This window comes from Columba livia, chromosome 1 (assembly GCF_036013475.1).
Source record: "Columba livia isolate bColLiv1 breed racing homer chromosome 1, bColLiv1.pat.W.v2, whole genome shotgun sequence".
NCBI classification, from domain to species: domain Eukaryota; kingdom Metazoa; phylum Chordata; class Aves; order Columbiformes; family Columbidae; genus Columba; species Columba livia.
This window is the reverse complement of record NC_088602.1, coordinates 126,933,284-126,951,282: the sequence shown is the minus strand read 5'-3', so window position 1 is coordinate 126,951,282 and position 17,999 is coordinate 126,933,284. Positions and strand designations below refer to the sequence as shown.

The 17,999-nt window shown below is 40.8% G+C and overlaps 1 protein-coding gene across 4 annotated transcripts in view; it reads left to right on the top strand.

The window, feature by feature from the left end:
• The window catches only part of SPAG17 (sperm associated antigen 17), a 111,169-nt gene extending 93,173 nt beyond the window's left edge, over positions 1-17,996 (top strand). For 3 of the 4 annotated variants that reach the window (XM_065077848.1, XM_065077864.1, XM_021292719.2), the window contains 9 exons: positions 2,156-2,258; positions 2,899-2,995; positions 4,250-4,345; positions 6,245-6,396; positions 6,868-7,037; positions 10,109-10,169; positions 11,408-11,552; positions 12,752-12,889; positions 15,212-17,996. In XM_065077848.1, coding sequence (XP_064933920.1) covers positions 2,156-2,258; positions 2,899-2,995; positions 4,250-4,345; positions 6,245-6,396; positions 6,868-7,037; positions 10,109-10,169; positions 11,408-11,552; positions 12,752-12,888 — 961 coding nt within the window. In that variant the 3' untranslated portion in view covers position 12,889; positions 15,212-17,996. Of the gene's footprint in view, positions 1-2,155; positions 2,259-2,898; positions 2,996-4,249; positions 4,346-6,244; positions 6,397-6,867; positions 7,038-10,108; positions 10,170-11,407; positions 11,553-12,751; positions 13,131-15,211 lie in introns of those variants that run through there. The other variant, XM_065077856.1, reaches the window with a different exon arrangement.
• The last annotated feature ends 3 nt before the right edge of the window (positions 17,997-17,999 follow it).

Here is a 17,999-nt window from a genome sequence, read left to right as displayed (position 1 = left end):
TCACATCACCCCAGGCCATTTGTTTGCCTACCATGTCCACGCTCCCTCACTTGATTGTTGAGGCTTCTCTCCCTTCCCATTTCATTGTGGAGTGCTCTATAAAAGGCCGGATACACTCATGGTTTACACTCTGGAAAGGCATATGCATTTCTGAGGACATTTTAGGACCTAAAACATGTAGACAGTAAGTAAACTCATTATCTTTAAGAAGACCATTAAGATTAGGGTCATCTTAAAAAATCAATGCTTAATAAAGCACGGCCCATTTTGTCACATTTGAACATCCTACTTTGGGAATTACCCATATCTCAGTTTCCTGTTTGTAAAGTATTTCTCATGGGAGTTCTGAGGCGGGTGCTACAATCTTCAGATTAGAATTGCTTTTACAGGAGGAAATGTGTGTTCATGTTTGTATGTGTATAAACATACAAAAATCTTTATAAGACTGAAAGTTGTATTTAAGGCTGACCCTCAATTTTAATTCTAATCTCCCTTTACTTCACTTGCTTTCAAGTTTTAAAAAAATTTCCCTTTATCTCCCACCAGTGAGTTGTGACGCTGTTTGATGAATTAAAGAGAAAAATCTATAGAGTTGCTCTGAAACAGCATCTGATGCTAAAAATTTACATTTCACAATAAGACAGATGAAGTTTCAGGAGAATTTCTGCCCAGATGTAAACCAAAAGTCACTGGATTTCAGTCTGTAGATATGGTAATTCACAAAAGCATTTTAAAAAATATGAGTAATCTCAAAGCCACTATTAATTGAGAGAAAAATATGGGTTTTAGAAAGTAAAATTACAGAATATTATTCTATAGTGATACATAATTATATTGCTGCATTATATAATTCTCTAGTACCACACAAAAACTTCTTATTAAAGCATTGTACACTAAAACCATTATCATTTTCAGTTCTAGAAGAAAGGGCTTTAAGAATCCAAGTGAATGACAAATTCCTCAGTGTAATTCAAGCATGACTGTTTAAATTTGAAGAATTAAAAATATGCATTTAATTTATGTTGAAATAGAAAACTTGATATGTGAACTAGAATCAACACAGAGAAAGCTATCAATTACATACATTCATTCATAACAAACTTAAAATAATTATATTGACAGCTCTTTAGGTCATTCACTATTTCTTAGACTAAACAGAGTAACTTGAAATGGTGATGAACTAATACTATGACCAGAAACTTGCTTTTTCTTTCTTTTTTTTTTTGTGAAAGGTTAAATAGCAAAGAAAACCAAGTTCTTTTCCATACTACTTCTTAATTACTTTCCAAATGACTTGCATGATAAAAACAACTTTCATAATTTCAGATTTATACAGCATTTTACACTAGTTTGCATACTATTTAAAGAATTTCTTCTTATATATATCTCTGAGTAGCCAGCACCCAAGAACATAATGTGCAATTCTAGCTTTAAAGCCAATGTCAAAACTCTCAATATGATTAATACTGATAATTTCATAGATTATATTAGACCCTGCAAGCCAGTGAAACTATAGTAGTATAAATCTGTGTTAATTCAAGCTGAAAAGATAACTGGTTTTTGCTCTGGTGAATCTTAACTTCTGAAGTTTTAACAGCTTTTTCTGCGTATCCACAAAGCCATCAAGGTTTTCTGTGATAAAAGAAGGAAATTAGATTAATTTTGTATTATGAATTTTAGCACTGCATCTGAAATACTTGTTCTCACATTTAAATGTTTGTTGGAAGGCTGGAAAGACATTATTGGCAGTCTCAGACATGTTCCACAAGATTTAGAAAACTAGACCATGATCTGAGGAGGAGCTCTTCATAGCAGCCAACCCACTGCTCCTATGTCAGCCCCTCCATATATCATCTCATCTCATCTCATCTCATCTCATCTCATCTCATCTCATCTCAATCATATCATAATCTATCATATCATATCCTCCATATCGGAGGACATTGTCTGTGCATGCCAGACCAGCCTGTTCTTGATCTGTCACTGAGAAAATTGGCCATGACAAGCCTTATCATTCAGTGTGATTAAGCAGAAAAAAAAGTGCCACTTGCCTTTATCACTTCCTCAATGTTTTAAACATAACACTGGAAAACAGGGTGAACTCAGTTATAATGCTCTTTTCTTTCTTTTCCCTACCAACAATGTTAAAACCTAGGAAAGAACTTGATGAAGGAAAGAAGTCCTTAATGGCAATGAGAAACAAGATAATTCCTCCATATTTTGAATCGGAATTCGGCAGGGAGTGTTTTCCAGAAAAGGTAATGTAGCTGAAAACTGGACAAATTTCTGTTAGGCCATGTAGTTTCTGCCATACTCCCACAAAGACAGTTGCAGGTTTACATCTCAGCCTCAATTTATCTCAAGAAACCATTAGAGGACAGTCATGGCAGAAATGATACTGGGAATTGTATGCCCTTGTCAAAGATAACATATCTTGGTGAGGGTATATGTTTATTGAGCACAAACTTTGTAGATTCTTTACATAAACTCTGGAGAGAGCCTGATTCAGAGCAGATGCTGAACCTTGAATTTTTTACTTACCCCTCAAAAACATCTCTCTGCTAACTGAAAAGGGAATCGGTAAGACTAACCTTCCTGGGTTAAAGGTGGCCTTAGGAAATTTTCCTGTTGTAATTTCACCTGATAGATGCTGTAAGTGCATAAAGCATACTCAAAAATGTACTTCAGAATCTGATGTATACTTATATATATATATATATTTTTTTTTTTTTAGTTAACACTTTGGTTCTGCTTCTTTGTTTCCTTTGCACCTCTTTTGTTTTTCCTTTTCCCTTCCCTTTCCCCTTTTTTCTTGACAGAGGGGAGGGAGTGGTGTCTACTTTTTTTTTCCAGATGTTTAGCTGGGACACCTAAGCTCTCTTTTTTACTTTTCTCTAGTGTCCTGATTTGGAAGCACTGTCTATGAAACTTCCTCCAGTTCAAAAAAAAGAAGGTGGGAATTTCCCTCTAGAGATGGTAAAAAAAACCAGTACAGGTAATTTGAGCTCTTCCATCTGGTAACATTTTAGTATCTTCTTTGTTGTTTTATCCACTTGTCTCATTTTATATTGCAGTTAAATTTAAGATTGTATTATCTGACCCCATGTATTCCCAGTCATTTTGACTCCTAAACTACTTGGACCACAGTGGCTGTATCTATTCTGATATATAGAACATGCCCAGCAGCACTGGACATTGAGGCCCACCAATATGGAGTAGGCTGTGTAAATTCAGTCTCCCAAAACAAGATGGCCTTTTACCAGGCCAAAACTTGTGTACCTGAGAGCAGTTTTGGAGAGACTTCTAGGTGGTACAGTCAACATCATGCCAGTGTTCTAACAATTTAACATTGTAGATTATTGTGTTCCAGCATTTGGGAATGTTCCTGTTTAATCCACTAATATAAATGTGGTCTTTGAAACTTCTATGCTTAGTGTGTTAAAGGAGCCTTTGCAGACATCACTGCATGTGGAAGCACCGTAGGCTATGAATGAGGGGTGGCTGGACACAAAATGGTCGAGAAAAACTTAAATTAAATAAACAGTAATTAGAGGTGGATGAGTAAGAACCAAGAAGGCCAAGTTTGGAAAAGGACTAGTATGACTGTAGGAGAAAAACTAGGAATTCTGAAACTCAGTGGTAAGCAAGGCAGCTTGGGGACTGGGGCAAAAGCAATGTGGAATGGGAAACAAGCAGGTTAAGGATAGTTTGGAGGATGCAGGAGGAAAGCAGCGAATAGATGATGGGAAGCAGTGAAAGTGAACCATCATCTTATTTTTGAGCTTTATAGCACTGAGAGGAATACTTCAGTTCTGTTTGAAAAGCATCCCTGGCAAGTTACTAAAATCACATAGCAAGATTAAGTCATACACAGGAAAGAATCGTGTCAGGAAAACAGTCCTCCATGGGGCTTTATCAGGCCCCCACTGATTCCCATATTTCCTCATCATATTGCAATCACCAAAAGACCTGTGTTGGACTGTCTATTAGACCTTCATGGCTTGTTGCTCCCTTATCCAGAGAACAAGAAATTACTAGTCACAAGGTAGGCATTTTTGATCCCTGTTGCCCAGCAGAGCAAAATGTCACATGCAGAATTAACCTAGCCTCTCATGGCTATGGAGACAGCTTTCAAAGGCTGTCTAAATTAAAGTGCCAAAGACCTTCTGATTTTTTTTTTCATGTGTTTATTAAAATTATTATGATCATGAAAAACACTTATCACAGTATTCCATTATTTTCCCTTCAGATGAATGTCTTAATACCGTGGGTGGTCCCCCACCTTCACCTGGCCTTCTGCTGCAGGCATATTCAAAACAAAATGAAGGTTCTAGCAGCACAACAGGTAAAGTTGCCTTCCAGAATGTAGTTTGGAGCAGGTTATTATCTATCTTCTTATAACTTTTGACAAAATATTTACAACAGAAATTTAAGTCCATCTATCTCTGTTCAGCATTCTGAATAAATCTGAGTGCAAGGCTGGCAGAAAGGGAGAGAGGTATAAAACTAATGTCAGAAATTGCCTCCTTTGCCCTAGGAAGCTGCTGTAACAACATTGGGATGATGGGGAAGGTAGAACTGCAGACTAAGCCAAGAAGTAATTCCTCAAGAATTTTTCCTGTTCATTAAGGCCTGTGACAGAAGACTCTAGAACAGAGTTTGCTGTGGTTAAACCGTCTTTGCCATTTAAACATGCACGTTCAGTTTTGCTTTCCATTGTTGTGTATACTGTTGTTCACTCTCTTCATGCATCTTCTTGTGGTGACAGCTTTGGATAATCACCACTGGAGAGCCACCAGTCTGCTTTAATTAGCCCCAACATTTGGCTCTCACATAATGCTGCACCAGCTGAGCTTTGGCAGTGCATGCTTGCAGAATCCATCCTTGCATTCCATAGAGCTTCCATTCTCCTTTCCTTTCCACACATACTGGTACTGTTTCTTAGTAGCTGGGCTCTGCAAGAGCTGTTGCCTTCAAACTTGCTGAATTTCCTCCGTTATATATGCATAATCCACAGACCTCAGGGCAGATGTACTAATCTGTACTTCCAGAGCCACACGGTAGGTGACAAAAGGAATGGCAGCTTGGCAGGGGGAAGAGTGAGTGAAGCGATGCCAAAAGTACATCAACTTCTAATGCCAGAGCATTCATTTTGCTTACCTTTGGGCAAAACAAGAAATGCTACTGGTTCTTCCATAATGTGCATGCTTAGCTTCTTTTTCTTTTCAATAAGCTCTGGGCCATTCGCTGTGTAGGTGGGAAGCCCCTCTCTACCATCTGCATTTCTGTTGTCTAGAAACAAGAGGGGGAATCTAGAGGAGATGCTCTTATCAAATAACATTTCTGCCTCCTCACAATGATTAACTGACCAGACTCAGTGTTCCAGCTGGACGGTGCCTGCAGTCCAAACTCAGAAAAAACTAATTCTCTTCAGTACAAAATATTGATCTAGATGTTGACCTCTAGTGAGAAGACAGCCACAATTGTCTTGTGTTTTCCATTCAGAAGTTATCAGACTTTACAGTAAGCTAATGTGTCTTAGATCTAAATACAGCTTCTTTTGCTTGACAGGCTAAGTTGCTCTGGCCATCCCTGTGTTCAGCCTATCTACATTATACAGTGGAGCACGTTTGAAAGATGACAAGGTAGCTAAGGCCATCTTAAGCCCAAAATCAGCAGCATATAGGTCATCCATATGAACGAATTGTTGCATTCAAGAGAATAAATCCTGCTTAGAGACAGGTTCCCAGTCGGCTGTGCTGGCAGAGCAGTACTGCTTTGGTGTCTGGACCAGAGTTTGTTGTTACATTAACATACAGATTTGACTTGACCAGCCTGTGTGTTTCTGCAGAACTGATCACTGTGCAGTGCAGGCGTGCCTTTGCAATAGCAATGTCCTCAATTTTTATTTTAGTGCTTGGAGTTTTGTACCTCCTCTTCTGTTTTTAATCACTTTCACAGGTCCTTATATCTTCGTTGTGAGTTCCCACCAAGGTGCTTCCAACAAGTTTTAATACTTACAGTACTGCTTTATTTACTGATTACATTTTAGTTACTCACTACTATTAGGGGGTTTCTTAATGCCTTTCTTGACAGCTTAAATAAAAATGATACCAATTCTTCTGTTCTTGTGCTAATCAAATGCTTTCATGGAAGATAAAAGTCTTACCTGAACAAGAACTTCAGAATTAGGCTGAATATAATGCCTCATTTTTCATTATTTTGAAAAATCTTTCCTTCCCAGACCTAAACAAGGCTGCAAGATCACAGGAAACACCCTTACAACGTAAAGTTCAGAGTCTGCTGGTGAATGCTGCAGGACAGCCAAGAAAAGAGAAAGTGAAATTACCATCATCCCTTCAGGGGAGAAAACCAAACTCCATACCAAACGAAAAGGTAAAGCGACATCTTTTTTGTTGATATTAGTATCCTCTCTTTTGTAGGAAATATTCCTTCTAGAGCAATACCGTAAGGTATTTTGGATCTGTTTACTGAAATAATAGCAGTTGCAATTTATGTATAACTTTACTGGCAATTCTAAAAGTACCTTTCCTCTCAACTGCTAGGACAAACTCATCTGCCAAAAACCATAGTTCTGCACCAGGCACCCACATGAAAGCTCTGATTTCCAGAAGAGCAGAACTTCCTGCATGCCCCCTGAGACATCTCGGTGGCTTAACATGTCTGAAAACTCAAACCAGTATAAATAGTCAAAGTGCTTCTTCAGTTTTTACTCAAATTAGGGTGTCTTTTTGTAGTTTTTCAGAATTAGTAGACAGAGGGCAACTGTAGGTTAAGTAGCTCTGAACGTAACTCGATGGCCACCAACTCCCTCTGTTGCCTAATATTTTAATTCTGTTTGTAAAGACAGAGAATCCTGTGGCAGGAAAGGTCAACACATCTTCTCTTGCAACAACAAAACAGCGTCTTAGTGGCTTCCACCTCATTCCACTCAGAGTGGATTTTGGAGTACTAAAGGAAGGCTGCACCTATGCGGTGACTGTGATCCTGAAGAATGTTGGTGTGGACTTCTTAAGGTTAGTTTGAATTCTTAGTACCTTGGTTAACTGTCCAAATGTGCATTTCTTGTTAATTGTCAACCTGAGGTAACAAATAGTATTTTTATATTTGGAATCTTTTGATAACGACTGACTGGATATAGGAGAGAATATTAGAAATACTTTAGAATTATTTGCATATTTGTATTATTAGGAAGATAGAAAGCAGTAAAGAACAGCAGGTCCTGTATGCATAGTCCTGACCCATCACAGATTATCTACTGGTTCCTACTGAACTTCTCAGGTTCAGGGACCAAGCTCTTTCGTGGTAACCAGTATTACATTTGGCTTTGGGAAATAGGCACAGCCGTATTCAGGCAGCCACATGTCTTTAGCTGCACTGAAAAACAGCTTCAGTGGTGACACTGGGAACAAGCAGAGGATGAAGATAAAATAAAGCATTTATTTATGCCCACGTTTCCCTTACTGAGTGTCACCCCTGTCAGCGTGTGGAACAGGATAGTACCACACTGTGCCCCAATGTGGTGAACATGAGTAAGTCCATTTCAAGGGCTACAGTCCGGCAGATCGGCTCTTGCACTGCATGACAAATCATGAGAAATTACCAGATTCACCCAGCTGCAGTTTAGAGAATATACAAATACAAGAAGAAAATGCTTGTGACTGCTCTTCTGTGCTAGAATTCCCCTTTTGAGTCACATATGTTCACTCAGTCACTCCTGCACCAGCACAGTTCAAGTGGTTTGACTTTAGCAGTATTCAGGCAGATGTGCTTATGACCCCTGTCCTCCCAGGTGCCATACATGTGACAGAAAAGAAGGCAAAGAATATTCCTCCCACTCAGTTTGCTCAGCTGCATTTGCTGTGCTATATGTACCTTGCTTTTTAGCTTAAAGAAGAACCTGCAATAACGGTCTCTTTGTCCTTAAAACTTCTGGGCTTACACCTAAGGTTTGACACTTCAAAACAGCTTCATTTGAATGGTTATAACCCACCAGATGGTTTCAAGAATTGCAGTACTTGGTGGGAGGCTTTCATTTCAAATGGCTCAAAAGCCCCAAAGCCAAACCCAAGCTTTTCAAAACCCTGTGTTCTAAGATAGCTATTCTCACCAAAGTTTTCCATTGTCAGCTTCTCAGTCCCACCTATCCTCAATTAATACCTGCAGCTGGAGATGCTGAGTTTATTTAGCAATTAACTGAAAGCTGCTATTTAGCCAGTCTCACCCATTTGTCACCCAGGCTTGGACCACTGCTGTTAAATGGGCTTTTTTTGTGCTAGACCCACAGGTCCCAGGAGAGGGAGGCTAACTGAAAGCATGGAAATAAACATCCTACTGTCATGTTGGTCTAGGTCGTTCAAAAGCTGGTTCCTCTTCTTAGCACTGGTGATAAATAGTGTTTGTCTTTTCCTCCAACATTAGCACTGGTTAAGGAAAACAGTAAGGAGGGCATTACCCATTCTTGGGCTTGAGTGTGCAAGTCTCAGGGCTATGATGTGCTGCAGCTTTCTGGCTGCTGTTTCTTCACACTTCACATGAGCAAGCACCTGCCAAACCTCTCTTTTCTGGCTGCAGGTGACCTAGACTGATGTCCTCTTAAAAAGAGAGTTGAGAGAGGTGTCACAGTGACACTACCTTGGAAGTCACAGCATACCTTTACTCTGGTACAACAGTGCTGGAATGAAATAAACATTTATTTCTGACACTTGTTGTTGTTCCTCCTGGGGTAGCTAATTTTCATCAAAAAAGAAGCTCACAGGAGATTCAACTTGGCTGGGATGATCATGATCTCTTGCGAGTACCCAGACAACTAGACACCTTAGAAATCTGTTCAAGACCAGTTGAGAGACTGCTGTACAGGTCCTTCCATCAAGGTGGATGGCAGAGATTATTTTTTTAATCAGCCTAGTTAGATATTGCCTCAAAGAGACATTTTTTCATTTAATGCACAGTTAAGCATCATGGTACATGCCATGATAAGTCAGCAGATCACATACCAACATCCTAGAGCTCCAGCTGTGCACATAACATTTTTTTTTTCCCCTCATGCCAGGGCACTGTATGTAAGGAAAATACCACCAGGATCCTGATAAATCCAGATTATTTTTTAAGCCCTTTACTGGATGCTTTAAGAGGAGACCTAAGTGACTAGCTGCTGAATGACAGGAGAACATGCTGAGGGGAAGGTTTAGCACCAACAGTGGGCAGTTCTGAGATGTGTCTGCTATGTGTCTTCTAAACTGTCCATACCATAGCCTGAACTTCTTGGGATGTCTTGATAAAGATTGAATCCAGTTTCTCATGACAGACAGCACTCCAGAGAAAGCAGAGTTTTCTGGCAGCCAGTTTGTAATTCTACCAGAGCTTTCCATAAGATGGAGCCATATACCAGGAGTGTCTCTTTTACTGCTTGTGTGTTAACAGCTTGTGGTGCAAGTACCTGCTGGTAACTGTTCTTCAGGTAGAAATGCAAATCACAGGATTAAGTCCAAAGCCATGCAAAAGTTGAAGTCATAGCTGCTCTCATGATCTTTAGAGATCTTAACAGTGTGCACAAAAGGACTGCACAGATGTGAAATAATCAGTGAGAAATGAAGAAGTGAAACTACTCTTAGTGGGTACTGTCAAATTAAAGATTATTTACTCAAAATTTATACCAGTATCATGCCTTCTGCAATAGAATAATATCAAAGGACATTAAATAAAAATTGTGAAGGACTTCTGGGTGTGCAACCCACAAGTGTTGCCAAGAAAATGTAATTTGTACTTCAGTTCCTTTTCTGTATGCAGGCTTAGAATGCTGATGTTTCAACAGTCTGTTGTAAGGACCAGGCAGTGTAACAAGCTGTTCAGAGACTTACTTTGGTCTATTAATCTGCTTCTTTGGGCTTTTTTGCTAGAAACCTGAGCCTTGTCTAGAAGCCTAGGAATACTGCTGTAGCCCAGGTTGTACATTGTGACAGGAAGGACGAGCTACAATATTCTGCTATTGTTTGCACAAGCAGAGGAAGAGCGGGGAGCCTGCTTCCCAGCAAGGCCTTCTGCCTGCCTGAAACAGCTTCTGCTAAACTGATTCTCTTTCCGACAGGTTTCGGGTGAAGCAACCACCTCCGCACACGGGACTGAGAGTGATGTACGCACCAGGACCTGTAGGTTACGCAGATGATCTTTTAGGGGTTTTTTTTTTTGCTAGATGCAGCTGACCCTCAGGCCAGCTGGGGGTCCTTTCACACCAGCTGTCTGGGAATAGAGCTGGCAGGGTACATGATTTGTTTAAAATTATTTGAAGTGATATTGCCTTCTGCTGTCCCTCTGCTGGCTTCTGCCAAGCACTCTGTGCACTCTGTGTCTCAGAGCCTGTGCCAGAATGCAAAGGGATAAATGTTCCATGGAAAGCAGCAGGTCAAGCACTGAGGTTAAAGATAGCTTGTTTGAAGCAAACTCTGTTACTGAGTGTTCCCATTGTTTAGGATATTTGTTATATCTGCTCTGTCTTACACCTAGACTTTTTCTTCTGTCCTGACACCTTTGAGAGTTGAAGCCTCAGCTATTTCTTCTCCTGCTTGCAATATTCTCCACCTTAAGTCTTCTATCTAGCAGAGTACCATAGCACGTGAAATTGTCCCATTAAGTAGGAAGCTTTTGTGTTTTCTGCTGTTGTTCAGTCTCTCTTCATCTGCATGTACTATCTGAATAAATACTGTGCTGGCCAGTATCCCCACAGCATCCAGGTAATACCAGGCACTATCCTTGCCAATGCTTTTACAGGCACAAAATCCAGAAGCAATAACTTGTGCAAGGAGGCAGTGCCAGGATGCAAGTTAAACATCCTAGTCCAGAGCCCCAGCCACAACTCAGTACTTAAAACAGCTGGAATAATTTCCATTTTCTTTCCCTCTCCACACATCCATGCCTTTTGTATCTCCCTTTTCTCCCTGCCTCTATGTTCTTTTTAGAATAAAATAGAGTATTTCAGTTGGAAGGGACCTACAACAATCATCTAGGCAAACTGCTTGACAACTTCAGGGTTGACCAAAGTTAAAGCATGTTATTGAAGGCATTGTCCAAATGCCTCTTAAACACTGACACATGGGGCATTGTTTTTGTTTCTCTCCCAGCTGTCCAATTCCCCTTTTCCCTCTGGAACCTAAAAGGAAATTTAAGGGGCAAAAATGCAAACACCCGGCAGTTTTCTTTCAAACCACAACGTGAAGAGACTGTTTTGTACAGGTCCCTCTAGTGAAACAGATACTGGGTAACTGGCAAGCACAATCACGCCTTTAATTTAATCAGACAATGCAGAACAAGAACCAGCTGCAAGCACTGCTAGAGGGGACTGTGTCTGAAACAGGCACCTTACCTATAAGCAATACTCTGTCTCTCCTAGGTGGCAGCAGGCTTGCAGGTGGAACTGGAGATACAGATTTTTGCCATGGTAATTGGAAGGGAGGATACCGGTGGCCTTGAAGAAATTTCCCATGATATTGAAATATTAACAGAAACAGAGACTCTTCTCCTGCCTGTGAGAGCAAATATCCTTTGTTGTCTTACTTCCCACACACACCTTCTAGTATCAGCCCTGGGGACTTGTCCACCAGTCATGAGCCTTAAGCTTCATTTCCAGTGCAGGCTGCTGAGGTAGCAAGCTTTACTGTCCTTTTCAGAAACACACAAATGGTGTTTTCAAAAGCATGACAAATTTAGGATTCTGACCCCAAAAGCCATTTACATGAGAGTAAGGAGGTTTTGAAAAGCGGGGAAAGGCAGAATGGTAAAGTCAGAAAGATAAAGCTTTTAAAAAACAAATTAAAATAATAGGCACTCTTTCCCAGCATTCCCAATGGAAATCCTTTATAACATTTTTGAACCTATAGTAGCATCTGATGGTACAGCCTCATAGACAACAAAAGCATGTATCATCCTGGATACTAAACGGACAAATGAGACACTCCCTGTGTCAGCAGAGACACAAGCACAAATGCCGTCAGAAATCAGCCCAGTGTGGGTTCAGTGGGCTTTTTGGTTGTTTAATTGAAGACAGAGGTAGAGTAAAAGAAAACAGCAAAGTCAAGAACTATTATTTCTATTTCCCTTGTGCTCCAGAAACCATAATTATTTTTTAGATAAAATCACAAGCTAATTTTTAAGGGCGAGTTCACAAGAAAGGGTGAAGTTCTGTTTGACTTTTAATCAAATTTACACTTAAAAGTCTGGTAAGGTCTTCTGGAAACCTATAAAAGAAATAGCAAGGCAAGATACATCCAAACATGCCAGAAGCTCCACTCCTGGTAAGGGCCACCCTTACCAAATACAGGGGAACTTCAGGGTCCTCTGAGACTGACCAGAGTACTAGCTAACAGCAACTCCACTGAGGCTTTATATGCTCTGGAAGTAACATTGAAACTCCCCAAATTTATTTCATAGTGACCCAAAGAAGACTTTCATGCCCGTTATTGTGGAGCTGAGCTAGACAGGACTGGTGGCCCAGCAGCACAAACCAGCTCCTGCTCTGTTCCCACTCACCCAGTCCTCAGACACACACTTGCAGACCAGTCTCCAAAACATGTGCCCTTCCCCAGTATTTTACCTGGTCTTCGACCTTTGAGCTGGGGGCAGTAGTGCAGATTCAAGTTTGTTTCACAGCCTTATTTCCAGAATTCATTCCAGCCCCCACACATCTTTAGTTACATAAATGCACAGAAATGTTCAGATTCTTAACACAACATTCCACCTGTGTTAACCAATGACATTTATGAGTGCCGGCCACAAGGATACCCCCAGGGTGGGGTGGCAGCAACAGTCCGGGCACTTCCTACAAGCACCAAGACACAGTTCTGGATTACACTACCCCGAAAGCTTTCTAGTTAATGTAAGTACCAGATGCAGTGATACCAGCTAAATTAAAGTACAGTTGTTTTACCTCCTCTTGGCTTCTTATCCACACCATCAAACCTCATATAACTGACAGCAAAGCTGTCATGCACATGTCAACCAGACATGAGAACCTGAGACAAGAAAAGGGAAGCACTGGATTACATTAACCAAAGGACTCACTGCAAAAGATGTACAGATTACAACACCCACTCAGCTCAGTGGAGGCACCCACAGCAGAGCTTCCCCAGTCCTGTCCCAAACCCTTCACTTAACTGTCTCCACATTAAACAAGTCATTGAGCCTCCAGGCAATAGAAGGCTGGATTTATTGCAGTTAAGCCCTAATAAATCAGCCTCTCTTTAACACTCTTCACTTTCTAAAACCAAGTCTTACTCCTGACCCTTTGACAGTGACAGTAAGTTTAATAAGGGACAAGAGTCTTACAGATGAAGCAACCATAACATGACAAGTTCAAGCACACACAACCCTGTGCATGCATTATTTCATGCAGCACATTTCTCTACCCTTACAGAATCAGACTCTAAATGGCAAGTGGATATGTGTTCCCTGCCAACAAAAAAGCCTTATTGGGAATTTCTCCTCAAACCACTAGCCAACATGTTTAACATCTGGCTGCTGTTTCATCTCACCCACATCAACTCAATGCTCTACAGTACAATCAATGGTGATAGTTCATAAACAGGAACCCTATGGATGTTTCTTCTCAGCTCAAGAGTCCCCATTTGCCTCATATGTGTAACACTGACATAATCTTTTTCTTTCAACTTCAACATCTCTAAGTCTGTCATGTTATCTAACAAGTCAGTAAAGAAATCCCAGCTGTATCTCATTTCCTCTCCCGTGGAGAAAAAGTGACCATATCAGTCAGTTCTCAAAAGAAGCACAGCAAAGACATGTACCTCTGACTGCTGCATCTGCTCTAGGATTGTCCAGAGTACTTCAAACATAGCTGTTTTTCCTGTTTAAACATCTTCTTACCTTTTCCACTGTGGAATTTTACCCTCAGAGTAACAGCCAATTATAGTATAGAAGAACAGAGAATTTAATGCCTTCCAGCTTAGGGGCTTACAGCCTGGAGCTCATCAGTGAAGGCAAATTAGGCAAACTTCTCCCACCTTCTGTTGAGCTGAAAGAGAAGTACTCACACAGTTCACGTTTCAGTGAGACACCACACTGCCCCAACTCAGTCCACTACAGTCCCTAAACTACGATGTGGCTGTTGGATCATCTCTGTACACTGGGTAGACACCAGTCTGGTGTGGTGGTGGTGTTGTTTTTCCTGGCAAGTCTTAAGTCCTGGAAATTCTTATCAGTGACATCTCCTATTAAAAGCTCTGGGTGGAGAGACATCAACCACATGGCATTCTACTCCCAGGAGACTAATCCAGCTAATCATGGGCACTGCTTTCCTAGTTGCCATGGCCATCGTCACACCTCCCTTCTGTTCTGACAGTGCCTTTCTGTGAATTGATAATTGCTACCAAAGGCTATAGCCACCCCAGGCTACCCAAGCAACTGTACCAAATGCTTCTTCAAACATTCCTCCCCACAAAATCTCCTGGACTCAAAACCATGTCCATCACAAATACATGAAGGAACTCCGGACTAGTTGGTCTAAAATCACTAAACATTAAACACTGACTCCTAAGTTAAATCCTCCACATGGTTAAATAGTCTTGTTCAGCCATCCAAAACAGAAATAGTTAAGTCCTTGCAGAATCATGGGACAACCTTCCCAGGTGATTATCACCAGAGCAAATATGATTCTCTGCAGTGAGACCTAGAAATGTCCCTGCAATATTAAATTGATCACAAATTTGCCACACCTCCCAGTAAAGACCAACAAGCAAAAATCACTGATGAAGCATCACCTGACCCAATTTAGTCATATCTCATTTACATTTTCTTAGTTATTTCTCATTTATATATAAAACATTTCACAAAGATTCTCTTAATACTGTATAGAGAGCTGCCAATGAAAAGCCTTCAGTATTCCTAAATTGACTGCCTATCCTGAACTCATGGTCATTTTTATTCCACTCAATTTGCAAAATAAAAACAAACTCCTTTTCTAATTGAAGCCCATGTGAGAACCTTTTCTCACATTGTTCCCTTCCAACAGCAAGAGTAGAGGCCAGTTCTACAGAAGCCAGTCTGTGGCATCACAGTGCTCACACAACACTTGCAAAGGATCTGGACAGAATTTTACTGGGTTTGTTTCAACAACTGTACAAAGGTAGAGCTGGGGTTTGAATTTTCCTTTGCTTTCATGTTAATTTTCTCTCTTGCACCACAGGTCAGAGCCCTAGAAGAATAAGATGAAGATCAGCAATCCTGAAATACCTGAATTTTAGTCTAATGTTATGGAAACATCCCAATGTAGACTTTTTCATTTATCTAATCAGATTAACATGAATAAATATTTTTTCTGTCCCCTATTAATGGAAAGGGTGGTCCAAAAGTTGCACAACCTTCTGACATGGCTGTCTGAAATGCAAACAGTGGAAAGGTTACTGTATTTCAACCCTGCTGTCTGATACTCTGCACTTCAGGAGAGTGCTGAACGGTTCCCAAGAGATCTGTTCTGGTCTTTTAATTCCTACATTTGTGTTTACTTTCACAGTCATAGGCTTAACTTCCGGTGTGTTCATCTACCTGTAAATAGCTGTAGGCACCAGATGGGGGTTATGAGTACACAAAGTGACACTTGAAAGAGAGAGATTGACAGAGAGGGATTCTGCTTATATCCTCTTGCTCACTATTAGACATTATCATCTTCAAATGCTTATCTGCACATCTCTCTTCAAAGTGGAAGACTGAGCCACTCAGAGATAGGCTTTCTGCCCACCTTTGTTCCTATTTACACAGTAGTGACTAAAAGAAATATCTCAGTCCCTTTTTGAGACACCATATTTGTATATCCAAGTGCAGTTCTGCTTTCTTTCTATGAATTAATTTCCAATGAGTTGCTTTCCTGTCCTTCCTCCTTTTTCCAGCATGTGACATCCTGAGAGATAGGAAATTTTCCTTGATACATGCAGATGACTGGTTCTCTCAACACTTCACAGTGACTGAGAATCCTATGATCTGGGGTTAAATAATAGTTTTCACCAGTGTGAAATATGAATGCCAGTTTTAGAGTCTCCCATCCAGACTGTTAAGTGAGATGCATATTCTAATGATGCACAGTTTAAGTTGGCCCTGTATTTGCAGGTGCTTTCCTGCTCAGGTTTGTAAATCCAGGGAATTTCACCGAAGGGCAAGGTGGAATACCTGAGCGTATCAGAATTCTGGTATATCAGGGGATTGTTGGCAGAGGACAGACCTATTTGAAGAATATGCTGAGCTGCCTCAGTAGCCATCCAAGCACTGCAGTGGTGTTTTTGTCTGCCCCACCAGACACAAGTATTTCTCCATCAGCTCTCTGAGTCAGATTTGACCTGTTAACCAAGGCTGAACGGCAGCTCAGGCATTGTTTAAGACCTACACACAGATGAGAAAACACCACAAGCAGCAGTGCCAAACTTGATCCAGGATTCTCCAACACCAATGATTTTTCTACTGACTCTGCTAATTTCTGCCCTGATGCTTTTCAGTTTTCTGCAGACACAGCCAACGGTCCTACATCAGCTTCCTTGGTAGCACATTCTGAGCTCTAAGGTCAGTATAGACCAGTAACATGTGATATAATTTAGAGAACCAGAGGGAAAGTTCAATGGTGAAGCCTGTGTCAGGACCAAGGAGAGACAACAACCACTTTCCACCACCTCAAAGACCTTTTCTTCCAAGGATTCTTCCCAAATCCCAGTGACATCAGAGACAAAGGTGAATGAATTCCACCTCCTCCAACTTAGATCAAAGGAGGCACCTGCCATCATCATGAGATGACTCTGCATCCCAATTTACTTTTCTATACCACCATCTACATCCTTGTCATCAGTCCCCAAGTTCATGCACACCTGTGGCCATGGTTTTTCTCCCAGGCCTCCCAGAGGATCATCAACCAGCAGTTCATTACATAGGCTGCATAAAATTTATCTCCACAGCATTAAGGTAAACAGAGCACATCACACATAGAGGCATAGAGTCAGCCTTCTCCTTTTGGTACCTGGTTTTGGTATCTCCTCAGTCACCACTGCTGAAGGTGCACTGTGGTATCATGAGCCACTCCTCCATTTTTAACACTTTTCTTCCTTTGTTTTCCCAGTGGGTTAGCCCATTTCAGCAGCAGCTGACATGGATACAAGATGACAACTAAGGTTACCAACATAATTCATCATCCTGCAGTGACTCCTCTCCCTCCCACTGCAGTAATCCCTCTTGTGATGGTCTCCTTTGAGAGGAGTAAAGGAATAGGATAGATTAAGATGGAATAGGATAGAGACGTGTTAGAGTGGAGCTGTTTGATCACAAGTTTCACATCTGGACAAATATCAAATTATAGACGCACCCAGAAACAACTGGTAGAGCAGTATAAGGATTGCTATTTCCATAAAGAGTCCGAGACCCGTGTCCTGGAATTGGAGCACGAAGTGCTGCTGTAAATTACTGTGATTCTAAAGAAATAAATGAACCATCAGCCCCCAACAACATTTTTTCTAACAGCAGTAAGAGATGTAGTTATTACACCTGAGGTGCTGCCAGAAGACTGATCAACTGAACTGTTCTCATTGTGTGTAATTGTTGATAATAGAGAACCCAAGACAGTAGTCCAACACAGCTTGGATGCAATTAAAAGTCCATATGAAGCTCAAGTTAGAAATAAGTCTGGCTTTAAGTATCCAAGTCAGACCTGTAAGTCAAACTACCCAGAATGAGCCCCCACCATAAACACCAAACCTGTGATTATTGCTAAAAAAAGAAAGAGTATACTACAAACTAATAACTTGCCAACAGCAGCAGAGACTTGTTCGCTTTATCCTGCCCTGTTGCCCCCACTGTGAAAATACATAATTTTGTCTGATACAGGACACTACAACATTGCAACAATTCAGTGCAATTTCTAAAAACTGGAGCAAGTACATTTGAAACAACCCAGGCTTCTCATGCTCAGTCTGCCAACTCTATGGAATAGCACAGTCCCA